This window comes from Crinia signifera, chromosome 5, assembly GCF_055691185.1.
Source record: "Crinia signifera chromosome 5, ASM5569118v1, whole genome shotgun sequence".
In the NCBI taxonomy this organism is placed as follows: Eukaryota; Metazoa; Chordata; class Amphibia; order Anura; family Myobatrachidae; genus Crinia; species Crinia signifera.
In genome coordinates, this window is record NC_139221.1 from 277,161,984 (window position 1) to 277,178,696 (window position 16,713).

Consider the following 16,713-nt stretch of genomic DNA (forward strand, 5'->3'; position numbering starts at 1 on the left):
GAGAGACAAATTATACCCCTTTCAGACTAAGGTTGCTGTACTGTGTGGATGGGTAACCCGGCTCGAGTGACCCGGTCCAGAGGAGGCAGCGCTTGGAGTGTCCGCGCTAACCCTTTCAGTGCCAACATTGCTGTGAGAGATGTGCAAAATATCCGCTATAAATGCCATCCTCACTCACAGCTACTGGTCATTCCATGATAACAAATGTTACATTTTGACTAATAAGATCACGTGAAATATATTTTTTGTGCATGTGTTTTGAATATTTTGTGCAAAGTAAATGTTGTTTGTGTGGTGCATGATATGCTTTCATTTTGATGCAAAGCTTGTTATGAAAACTGGTAACAAACGTTACACGAAAAGACCATTTTCATGAAATTACCGACTGTTGTTTTTTTGGCGCAGTGTTTAAAAAACTTCAATAAATTGACTTCAGATCATTTGCCAGCAATAACTAAAGTGATTCATATTCCTCGACTTCCACCCTGCCATTTTTCGCGGATATTTTGCCCATCTCTCACAGCAACGCCGTCACTCAAAGGGTTAAGAAGACCGTTGTACCGAATGTTACACATCTTTTTTTCATTAAATTTTGACAAACTAACAAGAAACTTTTTTAATGCGAAAACAATACTTTTTGGTACAAAATATATGGACAAATCTACACTTTTAATTTTACATTTGGCATTTCTATCTTTTTTTTTGCTCTAATTTGTATCTGTGTATTATTTTTGCACTTTACATTTTCCTGACCTTGTAGTATACTTTTCAGTACAGTAAATAGTATATACATTATGCAGCAGAAGTTCACGAACCCTCTCTTCGTGAGTTTCTGTCTCATTTCCAGGATTTATTGGTGGATTAATGTGCATTTCTATAAGTTATTAGCAGCATATGGTAAACTCCTCTAAACATCCCATGTAAAGCACTGATCATTCCTTCACCCCCTGCTCTATACATAAAAGGTGCAGTGAAACTGCCGTTCTCATCAGCCAAATTCCTGCAGAGCAAATCTTTTGTCTGCTTGTCTACAATATGTTGAAAGTCTAGGATCAGCACTGTTAGATACAGGGGATTTTGTCTACCAAGCGAAAATGCTAAACCTTCTATAGTTGCTTCATTGTTAGATGGGGCGAGCGATAGCAGCCTCTGTCTGAACTGTGATATATATTGGAGTGTCCAATTTTTCTGTCTGTCAGATTTGTTGGCTCGTGTGTTGGTTTGGACAGCGTCCAGTGCAAAGATGTCTCAGTATTCTGGAAAAGTAAGTAAATAGTTTTCATTCAGCCATGGCTAACCTATATACTATATAAGATTACATAAAATAGGAGAAAGGACTGTTTTTAGTCTGCAAATATGTTATCTCAGATAGAGTTTATGTTGGCAGTGGGAAATATAAATGTATGTATGAAGCTGGAATTATTATAATTGCTGAAATGTATGCTTAGGATATTATACAGTACTCACTCTAAAAAAATACTAAAAAAAAAAAAAAAAAGAATAAAAATTAACTAAACATAATACATAACAAATTATATCCCCATATGTACAGGAAGCAAAAACGGGCAAATCTAAAAAGTTTACATTATGTATAATTCACGCTACAGTATATGTGAGATTACAGGGCTCGGAATATGGAAAGGTTTATTATATTATCAGAGTTTAATAGCTTTAACCATGACATTTTAAATAAATCCGTTAATAGTTAAATCCCTTCACCGCTTCTAGCTTATTGCAATCCACTTTTAGATATTGACATTACAGACAAATACCCCTCTGTTTTTCAGACTGTTCCACAGCCAGTCCATAATAGGTGCTATATAACATTACATTACAGTAAAGCCAGCTTGGTACATTGCTGCTCTGTGTTAGTCTATGGATTGATATAATCGCTAGGGCTGGATAAATACGGGAGGCCAGGGAGCTACAGATCCAGGCCAATCTCAACAAAAAGGCCCACCAGATAGTGATACAAAATGGTTGTGGACTTTTCAGACTATAAAGAAAAAAATAAAATATTCTCAGGACAAGTGGCATACATACTGTACATGCATACACAGACATACATACATACATACAGACATACATACATACTGTACATGCATACATACATACATACATACTGTACATGCATGCATACATACAGACATACACAGAGACATACATACTGTACATGCATACATACATACAGACATACATACTGTACATGCATACATACACAGATACATACATACTGTACATGCATACATACATACATACAGACATACACAGAGACATACATACTGTACATGCATACATACATACATACATACAGACATACATACTGTACATGCATACATACAGACATACACAGAGACATACATACTGTACATACATGCATACATACAGACATACACTACATACTGTACATACAGACATATTGTATGGACACAGCATCACCACAGTTTACAAAATTGGGTTAAAAATGATCACATTGGTGGGTTCCAGGATTGTTTACCAGAACATGTGTCTCTTATGACTCATTGCCCTACTATTACATATGAACAGAAACTAATTTGTCTTTGACCTTAATTGTTCACAATCACCAAAGCGCTGAATCCACAACGTATGTAGATTAGGTGAAACAACACATTTTATGGGATCACTCTAGACCCGTCTCTGTTGTAGAGGGCCAGCAGTCACTACTTTGTACTGCAATGAGAGCTAAAACACTTCCGTATAGTACAGTGTGATTAGAGAGGTTCTTATTGCTGCAAGCTTAGTAAGCTCCGTCACCAGCAACAAGGCGATGTCTGTTAGAGGCTGACCAAACACTGACCTATGCTCATCAGTGTGTGATCAGGTTTATATAAACCTAGTGAGAGTAATCCCTTCTGCACAGGGCCATGCAAGACTTTGGCACCGTAGACAAAATTTGGGCTTATTGCTCCCAACACCACCACACACCAATACTGAATTTCTAAAACCTCAGGAGAAAGTGTAAAGCGCTGAGGCTGACTCATAAGTACTGGATCTGTCTTCAGAATGCCCTCAATGGTCAAAAGATGAGAACAGAGACCTGCAGTGGGCAAGCCTAACATGTGGCCTCTTTTCCACAGGTCCAAACAGTGTGTTCTGTTTCCAAATAGTGTTTAAAATACAGAAAAAAATACTGATGCTGTACTGTGCATGCAACACCACCATTGCTGCTAATGTCATCAACCCCCTGCCCATCGCAACAACCCCCCCTCGCACTGTGCCCCCACCAACACCGCTTGTAATGCTTGCCACCCCCATACATTGGCTCCTTCAGCGCTGCCAATCTTCGGGGCTTCCTTCTTCTGTGACCCCCGATGCTGTAAAGTGAGCTGCCACTTTCAGCATCACTTTACTGCACAGTACGGTCACAGAGCAACAGGGAGCCCTGAAGATCGTCAGCGCTCACCAAAGCACCAATCAGGGGATCCCAGGGAGGTGAGCATGTTTGGATGTTTTCTTATTTTTACAGTGATCAGCTATGTGTGTCCATTGTCCTAGCCTTCAATGTTCACATGGGTTGGAAATTAGAAATGGATCGGAAATTAGAAACCATTATTTCTCATGCCAGCTTATACCCACTTGTTCATGTGTGTGTCTATAATGGCTTCAAGGTGTGCTGTGCACACGGGCCCCTATGTAAAGGAGGGCCCAATATACACTCATATGTTATACTTAGGACCAGATGTACTAAGCTTCAAAAGTGATAAAATGGAGAGTGATAAACAACCAACCAATCAGCTCCTGCCTGACATTTTTCAAACACAGTCTGTGACATGTCAGGCAGGAGCTGATTGGCTGGCTGTTTATCACTCTCCATTTTATCACTTTTGAAGCTTATTACATCTGGCCCTTACCCCTCTGAAGTCCTGCTGGGATGTCCTTGCACTGCAGACAGAAATCACTTGGAAAATGGCCACCACAGCTGTTTCTGAGTGATTTAGGCATGCGCACTAGAGATGTCCCCAGAAACAAGGTGCAGGTGCCATGTTCCCAGAGTCTACTTGCTGCCAGAGAAGAGGGTGCCTGCAATGGAGGCTACACACAGGCACTCTCTTGTCCCCCCTGCACTTGTTGTTCTTTTAGCATTCTACGTCATGCCAAGTTTTTGGCCCTTAATGTGAGGAAGTACATTGAGGGAACTTACACCTATTGCCAAAATGAGCTAATAGAGAACAAATGCAGGTCAGGCCCCAGAGGATATACTATATGTCCTAAAGGGTGCACGCTTTTCCCCTCAGTGCAGCTGGGCCTCATTGCTGTTTACTGTCCCTCTCTCTCTACAGTTCATCATTTCAATACCCAGAATTCCACACCTAACGAGCATGCTGGGAATTAGTGGTAGTGAAGACTGGAAACTATCATATGATAATGATAGATTCATACTTTGGCTCATTGGTCATGACAAAATACGCAGCAACACAAATTCCTCATAGATAATAAGTACATGACTAATACTGACTATTTTCAGACACATTTTGTTGCCTAAGCACTGCAATATTTCCACTAGGCTCATGCTACTTATTTCCAGCATAAAGGGTAATATACATTTCAATATATTTCAGATTCGCAAGTAAAAGTGATTATTATGTGTATTTAAATCATAATCTTATATTCTGGTGTGAAAGGTCACACGTTATCCCACTTCCCTTTATATCTTGGGTAAACCTGCAAAACATTAAACTATTTTGTTTGACAGGAGCATCTGCAAATAATTTCCTTCATAACACATCTTCTTTGTTCACAAATTCATTTATACAACGATCAGATTTTCGTGTTTCCATCAGACAAAGAGTAAATGCTGCTCTCGGCGCACTTGGCTCCGAGCGCGAGGAACTCATGTCTCCTGTCTTGTTTTAGATCATTTTCTACGAGGGAAAATGTTTCACAGGGAGGAAATTGGAGGTCTTCGGAGACTGCGATAACTTTCAGGACAGGGGCTTCATGAACCGTGTCAATTCCATCCGAGTAGAAAGTGGAGCCTGGACTTGTTTTGATCACCCTGATTTTAAAGGCCAGCAGTACATTCTGGAAAGAGGGGAATACCCAGACTTCCACCGTTGGAATGGACACAATGATCACATGGGATCCAGTCGACCTGTCAGAATGGTTTGTATTACATATATATGTACTTTCTAGGTAACTAGATCATAGTCATTAATTATTCACATTCTCGGAAGGACTCCCGAGTCTTAAACCCAGAAATGTATTCATAAGGGTTGACTCTCATTGGAAGAGCTGTCCCCTGTGTAATTATTCATGCATACTGCATTGGTAAACACCATGATACATTGTGACCACTGTGATAAAAGGGCAAATATTGTTCTCAACCAATATTGTACAATAGCAAAGAAAAAAGTAAAAATACACTGAAACCATGAAAAGAAAAAATGGCCGGTTAGAACATGAAACTGTGGCGTAAATGTAAAGTTCTAAAAAAAGGTTATTTGCATTAATGTTGGCGGGAAAACTCAATGGCAAGCTACATAGAGGTGTATTCAATGCCGGGGGCAAGCTGTCACTGCTCGCCCTGTCAGTATTCAACTGACCCCTCTGCATACGCCGATTCCCCCTCGCTCAGTTTTTAGAGCGAGAGGGAATCACTGTATGCGGCCGCTGAAACAGCGAGACTCGTGGCTAAGTGCCTTACTATTTGGGGGAATCCTCGCCATCCTGTGACAGTGAGGATTCCCCCCGGAACATTGAATACGGCGAGGGGGTTAAACAGTGAGGATTGCTTGTTTTCTGCAATCAGCTGTGTTTAACCCCCACACCGGTCGCATTGAGTACGGGCCATAATGGTAACATTTTAGAATATAAGTTCTCCACTTGGAGACCTGCAGTAGTTGGGTCTTCTGCAGTGATTACTATGAAGTTATAACACCACAAACATACAGTATATACTGCTCCATCATTTTTCCAAAGGTCCCTTTTACATGTTGAGTGTAATCCTAGAAAATAATTTCTATTAGGGAATTTGAAAGATGAGAAGTTCCAAGAGATTTCGGTAATTTTTTTTTTTTAACTAAAAGATCCAACTTTACTAGATCTATTATTAACTACATAGCACTTAGTACTAGATTAATGTCAGAGTATATCTAATAGTCTAATTGACAATTCCCTTTTGTTTCAGCATGGAGAACATTACAGACTGGAACTGTTTGAGGGCTGTAATTTCACAGGCCAGTGCATGGAGTTCTGCGAGGACTGTCCATTCCTTCAGGGACGAGGCTGGAACAAGAACTGTGTGAATGCCATCAAGGTCTATGGTGACGGAGCGTAAGTATTAAGCTGAGAAGGGGAGCACAGTAAACATCACACACGCAATATATTATCTGTTTCCGCATTGTCAGTTCTACACATGTGCACATAAGGCCACTAGATAATGATTCTGCACTAATCAATCAAATATATATATATATATAAATATTTATTCACTAGGTGGATAGACGTAGAGGTGGATAAATCTATAAGTTTCTCTGTAGAACTTAATGTTAGTCCATTTGTAATTTAAATTTTTATAATATCTATATATGCCCCCACTCTTCCAGGTAACTGTATATAGATGGTTTGTACTGCCAGTGTGTGTTCTTTATACCATGCACAGCACAGCCCTGACTAACACTTCTTTCTATGTTTGTACTTATTCTGTTCCATTTGTGTGATTCCAGGTGGGTGCTGTATGAAGAGCCCAACTACCGCGGACGCATGTACATTGTGGAGAGAGGTGATTACCGTACATTCAATGAATGGCAAGCCCAGAGTGCAAACATCCAGTCCATCAGACGGGTGGTAAACTACTTCTAAGTGCTGAAATCTGACCTGAATGAAAGGGACACTCAGTGACATTTACCTCTTCTAAATGACAAAATGCCCAATAAATTTTAAACTGTGTCCTGGCCTCAGTTTTTACTCTGATATTACGGTTGTGTTCAAAATCTGATCACACAGCAGGTTCTCGGTATGTCTAAGTGACTTCATAAAGGATCCGGAGTCATATTGTACAATCAGGAGATATGGATCATATTGCGGATAGTGGGAACCATAAACCTGGAACAAGAGCCTATATTTACAGCATGACCAATGACAGTGATCCCTCCTTATAAAACCAGCTTACAGTAGCTGGAGACCAGGTTGCTGATTAAACATGGCCTTGATCATCCACTTACATTGACAGTGGTAAATATTCATTTTATGCATATGTGACACCCCAAGACAGGGCATCACTTAACAAAGCTGGCACATGGCTGGTGTAGGAAGGGGCACAGGCCTTTGTATATCAACTATAGGAAATATAATGTGAAACAAGATAGAATGACTCCTGTCATATGCCCTGTCGGAGAAAGAGGGTTATTTTGGTTCACTCTTTCTGACAAATTCCTTCTTAGATGGACAAAACCATGTGCACTGCAGGGGGGCAGATGTAAAACGTGCAGAGAGAATTAGATTTGGGTGAGTTATTGTGTTTCTGTGCAGGGTAAATACTGGCTGCTTTATTTTTGCACTGCAATATAGATCTCACTTGAAGTAAAACCCCACCCAAATCTAATTCTCACTGCACATGTTACATCTGCCCCACCTGCAGTGCACATTGTTTTGTCCATCTAAGAAGGAACTTGTCAGAAAGAGTGAACCAAAATAACCCCAAAGAGAGCTCTGACGGTGAAGTAGCGCAGTAGCCTGAGGTAGTGATTAGAGAGAGTCTGAGGGAAGGGTACCGTCAGAGAATCATCATTGGAGGTCCCTGTGTAAGAGGAAAGCGGGAACTAGCCACGCATCAGAGGAGAGTTTTGTTGGGTTCCTCATAATACCGCTACACCTCTGAGAATCCATATTATGATTAATATTAAGGTCTCCTACCTAATACAATACTGACATTGACTTTTATTTCACTTTAGTAAAGGCAGCACAGTATTTCTGATGAGCTGTATGTGGGGGAGAGTGAGGCCCCTAATCTATCAGACAAGTTACAGATTTACATCTTATATACCAGAGAGTAGTGAAGTAATACTGAGTGGGATGTACAGACACACTGCGGGTGCGAATTTCGCAGCCTTGCGAGTCAATCAGAAAAAGGCCCACTGTCTCAAGCCATAGTAATATCGTATACAAGTGCCTACACCTTTGCACACATTGGCCTGTGAGTGCACACTAAGGGTTAGCTAGACTATATTCACATGCACGGTAGCGAATTGTTCGAACATCGCCAATGCTTCCGTCTCTGAATCAGGCCCTATAAAGTGAACTATGTTTTTAGCTTTTTTATTTTAATGCTTGAAAGAAGTCATCAGGATGTACAATGAAATGTATTTTATTTCAATAACATGTCTATGGTTTTATATGCTATAATAAATCTAAACAAGAAATAAATAAATATTATGCTGCCCATACACATCCCGATACGGGCGTGCTTTACGTGCTTAATTAGCACGGATCACATCGCATTGCATTGCCTGTGCACACGTTGTGCATGCAATGCGATGCAATGTGATGAAAACTAAGTACAAGTGCTTTTATTCTCCCACTACACCCTAGTGGATGGTAGGGCATGAAATACCGCCTGTCAGCACGTCGGCTCAAAAAACAGTGAAAAATGCCATGTCGACCTTTTGACTGTCGACCTAGCCCATGTCGACTTAATGCACTGTTGACCTTGTCCCATATTGACCAAGACCCATGTCGACCTTTTAGAATGTCGACCTAGTGCTGGTGACTTAATCACTGTCAACCTTATGCTTGTCAACCTAATGACCGTATCCCAATGGGACAGAGCCACCGATAATACAGAATATTTTTTATCCTTATGTTATGACGGTACTCTTTACCTAGCACGGCGCCCACGATCTTGATCGTGGGCATCGTGAGGTAAAAAATCGCGTCGGTCGCGTCGTATGCGGGCTAAAGATGCCCGGACGCGACGCGACCGACGCGATGTCCACGATTTCCCATTGAAAACCATGTTAAACATGGACATTGCGTCGGTCGCGTCGCGGCCGGCCATAAATGTGCACACGATGGCCGCGACGCGATGCCCACGATTTGCCATAGGAATCAATGTTAAAAGGCCCGATGGACACGATTTTCATGTTAAATGGCTGAATGGACCCGATTTTAGCATAGGAAACAATGTTAAATGGGCCTTAGAGCCCAAATACTTACCCTGAACTCTGAAATGGCCACCCCAATTGTTTACGCCACCCCACGATCAACGTCAACTCGAAGCGTGGCGAGCGCAGCGGTACGCGTCCTCCGACCTTTTCATGCCCTACTATCCACGTCGGCGTGGAGTTGAGAATAGAATAGTGTGGCGAGCGCAGCGAGCCACCGAGCCCGAAGCGTGGCGAGCGCAGCGAGCCCCGCGAGGGGACGCGGATACCTTCACAGTTATACGCGTCCCCTCGCGGGCTTCACAGGTGTCCGTGGCGACGCGGACACCTGTGAAGCCCGCGAGGGGACGCGTTTACCTGTGAAGGTATCCGCGTCCCCTCGCGGGGCTCGCTGCGCTCGCCACGCTTCGGGCTCGGTGGCTCGCTGCGCTCGCCACACTATTCTATTCTCAACTCCACGCCGACGTGGATAGTAGGGCATGAAAAGGTCGGAGGACGCGTACCGCTGCGCTCGCCACGCTTCGGGTTGACGTTGATCGTGGGGTGGCGGTAACAATTGGGGGGGCCATTTCCCAGTCAAGGTTGCCTATTTGGCCTCTGTGGCCCATTTAACATTGTTTCCTATGGCCACATCGGGTCCATTGAGGCATTTAACAGTAAAATCGCGTCGGTCGGGCCATTTAACATTGATTCCTATGGGAAATCGGGTGCATCGCGTCGCGGGCATCGCGGGTACATTTATGGCCGGCCGCGACGCGACCGACGCGATTTCCATGTTTAACATGGGTTTCAATGGGAAATCGCGTCGGTCGCGTCGCGGCCAGACATAAATATACCCGCGATGCCCGCGATGGGCGCCGTGATAGGTAAAGAGTACCATTATGACTTATACTTATTGTATACTAAAATGAGATCTTAAGCATACGTTAGAAGTAAAGTAGAAAGTATAGCAGTGTCAGAGAGCAGGGGATGTATTGGCTGAGGCCTCCCCACAGCAATCACACCTCCTCCGAGTCATCATCTTGTCCAAAACACATTTCACCACTATCCGGGTGCTGTGTATCATCATCCACACGGAAGAAGATGACTTGAATCCTGATATGCTATGCAGGCTATACACTTCTCTTTATTTCAATAAATGGGCTGTATTTGTTGGAACAAGATATATTTAATGTCTATGGACATAGCTTTGTTTCTGGTTTTATTTCCCAAACAATCCTGGTGTGGGTTTTGGATTTCACATAAGTTTATTTTATGGCAAAAGTTGAGACAACAAAGCATAAAATCATGTTCATTTTATTTGATTGGTTTCCTGTTTGTGTAAACAGAATTTTTTGCATTGTTCTCTACTCGTGTTAATGGATGTAGTCATCCAGTGTAGTGCAGCCACGAATCATATATAATTGTGGATTGGCCCCAGAACTTGTGGCCTAAGGGGTTGCCTCATATATTTGTAATATTGTTTTTTCTTTTAAGAGACATTGGGTGAAATTTACTAAGATGTGAAATACACCACAGGTTATGTTGCTATGGGCAACAAATCACATCCTGTCTATTATCTTCTAGTATGTGGTAAATAAATAAGAAGTAGCTTCTGATTGGTTGCTTATAGCAACATGACCTGTGAAGTGTATTTCACGTCTTAGTAAATTTCACCCAATGACTCTTCCTTTTGGCGGTGAGCGCAGAGGGCAGCCTGTGCAGAGCTGAGACTCATTGATGCTGGCCCAGTGCATCTGTTTGGGCCAGTCACAGCAGCTGTAGCTAGTCAAACATCAGAAGCCTTCCTACCCGCAATGGCTAACAAGGACACCTCTATAGTGTGAAACTGATCTAATTGGTCAGTAGTCATCTGGTAATCGGCAGCCACTTTCATAAAACTGGTGATTGAATTAATTCAAAGGGGGTATTTAATTTCTGTCGATATTTCCAACAGTGGAAATATCAGCAGTTCAGCTATTCAAACCAGCCATCCCGGCCAGGACTCGCCTGCAACAGACCCACCTATCTGTGGAGGTGAGTGTGTATTGTCAGAAACGGCCATGGATTGTTTAATTTGTGGCTGTATTTCGACACAACAGCTACATTTTCACCAATCCTCTGACTTTCCAACGCTCGACAGCCATAACATTGAATTCCGACTGTTGAGCTGCAGTAGATAGAAGCAAAAACGGACGGAGGTTCTGGCTGTCGGGATGGTACAACATTCTGAATCCCAGATTGAATACACCCAAAGTAGCCACACCAATGGAGGGAAAAATATCACAATGTTGAGGGAATAATAAGAAAAGCAGGGAGATGAGATAAGATAATATTTATTGTCATTGTAAAACAACAGAGAAATTGTAAAACAACGAAATTATATTCTTAGACATAGAACAAAGGAAATCAGAATTAACAATTTTGGTTAAAATCGGTAACTGCCGCTGGGAAATAGCTATTTTTCAAACGCGAGGTTCTGGACTTGATGCACCCTAACCATTTATTTGATGGTAAGAAAGAATAAATAACGTTGTAAGGGTGGTGGCAATCCTGCATGATACTATTCCTTTTCCGCCTACAATTGCTAATAAAAATCTCTTCTATGGAGGACAAGTTACAGCCAATAGTGGCCTCTGCAGTGTGAATCACCCGATCTAATTTCTTAAGATCTTTCTTTTGTGCTATTCACGAACCACACCACAATACAATATGACAGGATGCTTTCAATAACAGGGAGGGCGGGGGGGGGGGGGGGGGGGGGGGTTATTCACACAAGACTAGATTCATAAAAAGATGGACTCCTTTATGTGTTTCACTTTGTGAAGTATCACTATTAGGAATAGGGGTGTGCTACCTCTAGCACAACAAATTTGAACAGAATACAAGAAGAAAGAGGGGAGTGTCCTTATATCGGTGCACCTCATACAAAATAGACAATAAAATATAACCTTTATTTAATCCTTTTTAAAAGGCTGCAAAATTTATTAAAAACAACATGAATAGACATACATGGTTGGGATAACGCACATAAAAACAAAGGTGGCAAGCAGGAGTTGCTCAGAATTTTCTTATTTAAAGATAAATTGTGTTTTCACAGTGTATGGTCACACAGGTCTGTGCGGTGGATTGCGGTCTTTAACCCCTTCCTGACACAGCCAGTTTTTGCCTTCCTGACAGAGCCCTTTTTTTCAAATCTGACATGTATCACTTAAGTGGGGATAACTTTTTTTTGCTTTTACTTATCCCAGTGATTTTGAGATTGTTTTCTCGTGACACATTGTACTTCAAATTAGTGGTAAATTTGGGTCGATACAGTCTGTGTTTTTTTGTGAAAAATACCAAAATGTCGTAAAAAAATGGAAAATTTAGCAATTTGCAAAATGTTAAATTTTCTGCTTGTGAGACAAATAATCATACCACTCAAAATAGTTAATAACTAACATAGACCATATGTCTACTTTATGTTTCCATCATTATTTCAACTTCCTTTTAATTTTTTTGGACACTAGGAGGCTTACAATATGAATAGCAAATTCTCAAATTTTCAAGAAAATTTCAAACACTGATTTTTTTAGGGACCAGTTCAGTTCTGATGTGACTTTGAGGGACTTGTATGTGAGACACCCCCATAAATGATGCCATTTCAAAAACTGCACCCCTCACAGTATTCAAAACAGCATTTTGGAAGTTTGTTAACCCTTTAGGTGTTTCACAGGAATTAAAACAAAGTGTAGGTGAAATTTCAAAATTTCATTTTTTTTGCAGATTTGCAATTTTAATACATTTTTCTAAGGAACACAGTAGATTTTACTAGAGAAATGTGACTAAAAATTGATTCCCCCAATTCTTTTGTTTTCATAAATATCCTATATGTGGCCCTAGTGTGCACGTTGACCAAACCACAGGCTTCATAATAGAAGGAGCACCTACTTGATTTTGGAGCCTCCTTTTTATGAGATTATTTTTTAGGCACCATGTAGGTTTCTAGGCACCATAAGATGCTAAAATTTAGGAACCCCCCCACAAGTGACCCCATTTTGCAAACTACACCCCTCAGAAAATTCATCTAGGGGTATAGTGTACATTTCAAACCCCCAGGGGTTTCACCAATTGTGGTACAACTGGGCAGTGAAAATGAAAAATTAAATTTTTTACACAAAAATGCAGTTCTGGCTCAAAATTTTTCATTTTCACAAGGAATGAAGGAGACAAAGCACCCCAAAATCTGTGCCCCAATTTCTCCCGAGTACGGCAATGCCTCACATGTGACCAAAAAATACCATTTGGGTGCATGGCAGGACTCAGAAGGGAAGGAGTGATTTTTGGATTTTGCAGCTCAGATTCTGGTGGAATGTTGGTGGGTGCTATGTCGCATTAGCAAGACCCCCCAAGCACCAATACAGTGGAACCCCCCCACAAGTGACCCCATTTTGCAAACTACACCCCTCAGGGAATTCATCTAGGGGTATAGTGTACATTTCAAACCCCCAGGGGTTTTACCAATTTTGATACAACTGGGCTGTGCAAATGAAAAATTACATTTTTTACACAAAAATGCAGTTCTGGCTCAAAATTTTTCATTTTCACAAGGAATGAAGGAGACAAAGCACCCCAAAATCTGTGCCCCAATTTCTCCCGAGTACGGCAATGCCTCACATGTGACCAAAAAATACCATTTGGGTGCATGGCAGGACTCAGAAGGGAAGGAGTGATTTTTGGATTTTGCAGCTCAGATTCTGGTGGAATGTTGGTGGGTGCTATGTCGCATTAGCAAGACCCCCCAAGCACCAATACAGTGGAACCCCCCCACAAGTGACCCCATTTTGCAAACTACACCCCTCAGGGAATTCATCTAGGGGTATAGTGTACATTTCAAACCCCCAGGGGTTTCACCAATTTTGATACAACTGGGCTGTGCAAATGAAAACTTACATTTTTTACACAAAAATGCAGTTCTGGCTCAAAATTTTTCATTTTCACAAGGAATGAAGGAGAAAAAGCACCCCAAAATCTGTGCCCCAATTTCTCCCGAGTACGGCAATGTCTCACATGTGACCAAAAAATACCATTTGGGTGCATGGCAGGACTCAGAAGGGAAGGAGTGATTTTTGGATTTTGCAGCACAGATTCTGGTGGAATGTTGGTGGGTGCTATGTCGCATTAGCAAGACCCCCAAAGCACCAATACAGTGGAACCCCCCCACAAGTGACCCCATTTTGCAAACTACACCCCTCAGGGAATTCATCTAGGGGTATAGTGTACATTTCAAACCCCCAGGGGTTTCACCAATTTTGATACAACTGGGCAGTGAAAATGAAAAATTACATTTTTTTTACACAAAAATGCAGTTCTGGCTCAAAATTTTTCATTTTCAGAAGGTATGAAGGAGAAAAAGCACCCCAAAATCTGTGCCCCAATTTCTCCCGAGTACGGCAATGCCTCATGTGTGACCAAAAAATACCATTTGGGTGCATGGCAGGACTCAGAAGGGAAGGAGTGATTTTTGGATTTTGCAGCACAGATTCTGGTGGAATGTTGGTGGGTGCAATGTCGCATTAGCAAGACCCCCCAAGCACCAATACAGTGGAACCCCCCCACAAGTGACCCCATTTTGCAAACTACACCCCTCAGGGAATTCATCTAGGGGTATAGTGTACATTTCAAACCCCCAGGGGTTTCACCAATTTTGATACAACTGGGCAGTGAAAATGAAAAATTACATTTTTTTACACAAAAATGCAGTTCTGGCTCAAAATTTTTCATTTTCACAAGGAATGAAGGAGAAAAAGCACCCCAAAATCTGTGCCCCAATTTCTCCCGAGTACGGCAATGTCTCACATGTGACCAAAAAATACCATTTGGGTGCATGGCAGGACTCAGAAGGGAAGGAGTGATTTTTGGATTTTGCAGCTCAGATTCTGGTGGAATGTTGGTGGGTGCTATGTCGCATTAGCAAGACCCCCCAAGCACCAATACAGTGGAACCCCCCCACAAGTGACCCCATTTTGCAAACTACACCCCTCAGGGAATTCATCTAGGGGTATAGTGTACATTTCAAACCCCCAGGGGTTTCACCAATTTTGATACAACTGGGCTGTGCAAATGAAAAATTACATTTTTTACACAAAAATGCAGTTCTGGCTCAAAATTTTTCATTTTCACAAGGAATGAAGGAGACAAAGCACCCCAAAATCTGTGCCCCAATTTCTCCCGAGTACGGCAATGCCTCACATGTGACCAAAAAATACCATTTGGGTGCATGGCAGGACTCAGAAGGGAAGGAGTGATTTTTGGATTTTGCAGCTCAGATTCTGGTGGAATGTTGGTGGGTGCTATGTCGCATTAGCAAGACCCCCCAAGCACCAATACAGTGGAACCCCCCCACAAATGACCCCATTTTGCAAACTACACCCCTCAGGGAATTTATCTAGGGGTATAGTGTACATTTCAAACCCCCAGGGGTTTCACCAATTTTGATACAACTGGGCTGTGCAAATGAAAAATTACATTTTTTACACAAAAATGCAGTTCTGGCTCAAAATTTTTCATTTTCACAAGGAATGAAGGAGAAAAAGCACCCCAAAATCTGTGCCCCAATTTCTCCCGAGTACGGCAATGTCTCACATGTGACCAAAAAATACCATTTGGGTGCATGGCAGGACTCAGAAGGGAAGGAGTGATTTTTGGATTTTGCAGCACAGATTCTGGTGGAATGTTGGTGGGTGCTATGTCGCATTAGCAAGACCCCCAAAGCACCAATACAGTGGAACCCCCCCACAAGTGACCCCATTTTGCAAACTACACCCCTCAGGGAATTCATCTAGGGGTATAGTGTACATTTCAAACCCCCAGGGGTTTCACCAATTTTGATACAACTGGGCAGTGAAAATGAAAAATTACATTTTTTTACACAAAAATGCAGTTCTGGCTCAAAATTTTTCATTTTCAGAAGGTATGAAGGAGAAAAAGCACCCCAAAATCTGTGCCCCAATTTCTCCCGAGTACGGCAATGCCTCATGTGTGACCAAAAAATACCATTTGGGTGCATGGCAGGACTCAGAAGGGAAGGAGTGATTTTTGGATTTTGCAGCACAGATTCTGGTGGAATGTTGGTGGGTGCTATGTCGCATTAGCAAGACCCCCCAAGCACCAATACAGTGGAACCCCCCCACAAGTGACCCCATTTTGCAAACTACACCCCTCAGGGAATTCATCTAGGGGTATAGTGTACATTTCAAACCCCCAGGGGTTTCACCAATTTTGATACAACTGGGCAGTGAAAATGAAAAATTACATTTTTTTACACAAAAATGCAGTTCTGGCTCAAAATTTTTCATTTTCACAAGGAATGAAGGAGAAAAAGCACCCCACAATCTGTGCCCCAATTTCTCCCGAGTACGGCAATGTCTCACATGTGACCAAAAAATACCATTTGGGTGCATGGCAGGACTCAGAAGGGAAGGAGTGATTTTTGGATTTTGCAGCACAGATTCTGGTGGAATGTTGGTGGGTGCTATGTCGCATTAGCAAGACCCCCCAAGCACCAATACAGTGGAACCCCCCCACAAGTGACCCCATTTTGCAAACTACACCCCTCAGGGAATTCATC

At 42.0% G+C, this 16,713-nt stretch overlaps 1 protein-coding gene across 2 annotated transcripts; it reads left to right on the forward strand.

Moving 5' to 3' along the window:
• The first annotated feature begins 1,148 nt into the window (after nt 1–1,148).
• On the forward strand, nt 1,149–6,903 carry CRYGN (crystallin gamma N). Of its 2 annotated transcripts, none has more exons than XM_083186371.1 (4): nt 1,149–1,264; nt 4,876–5,124; nt 6,149–6,294; nt 6,687–6,903. In XM_083186371.1, the coding sequence occupies exons 1-4, from the start codon at nt 1,244–1,246 to the stop codon at nt 6,820–6,822; spliced, it is 552 nt and encodes a 183-aa protein (XP_083042497.1). In that variant the 5' UTR covers nt 1,149–1,243; the 3' UTR covers nt 6,823–6,903. The 2 variants fall into 2 exon arrangements, with proteins under 2 accessions (XP_083042497.1, XP_083042496.1); XM_083186370.1 differs by lacking the exon at nt 1,149–1,264 and adding an exon at nt 3,881–3,991.
• Nucleotides 6,904–16,713: the final 9,810 nt, after the last annotated feature.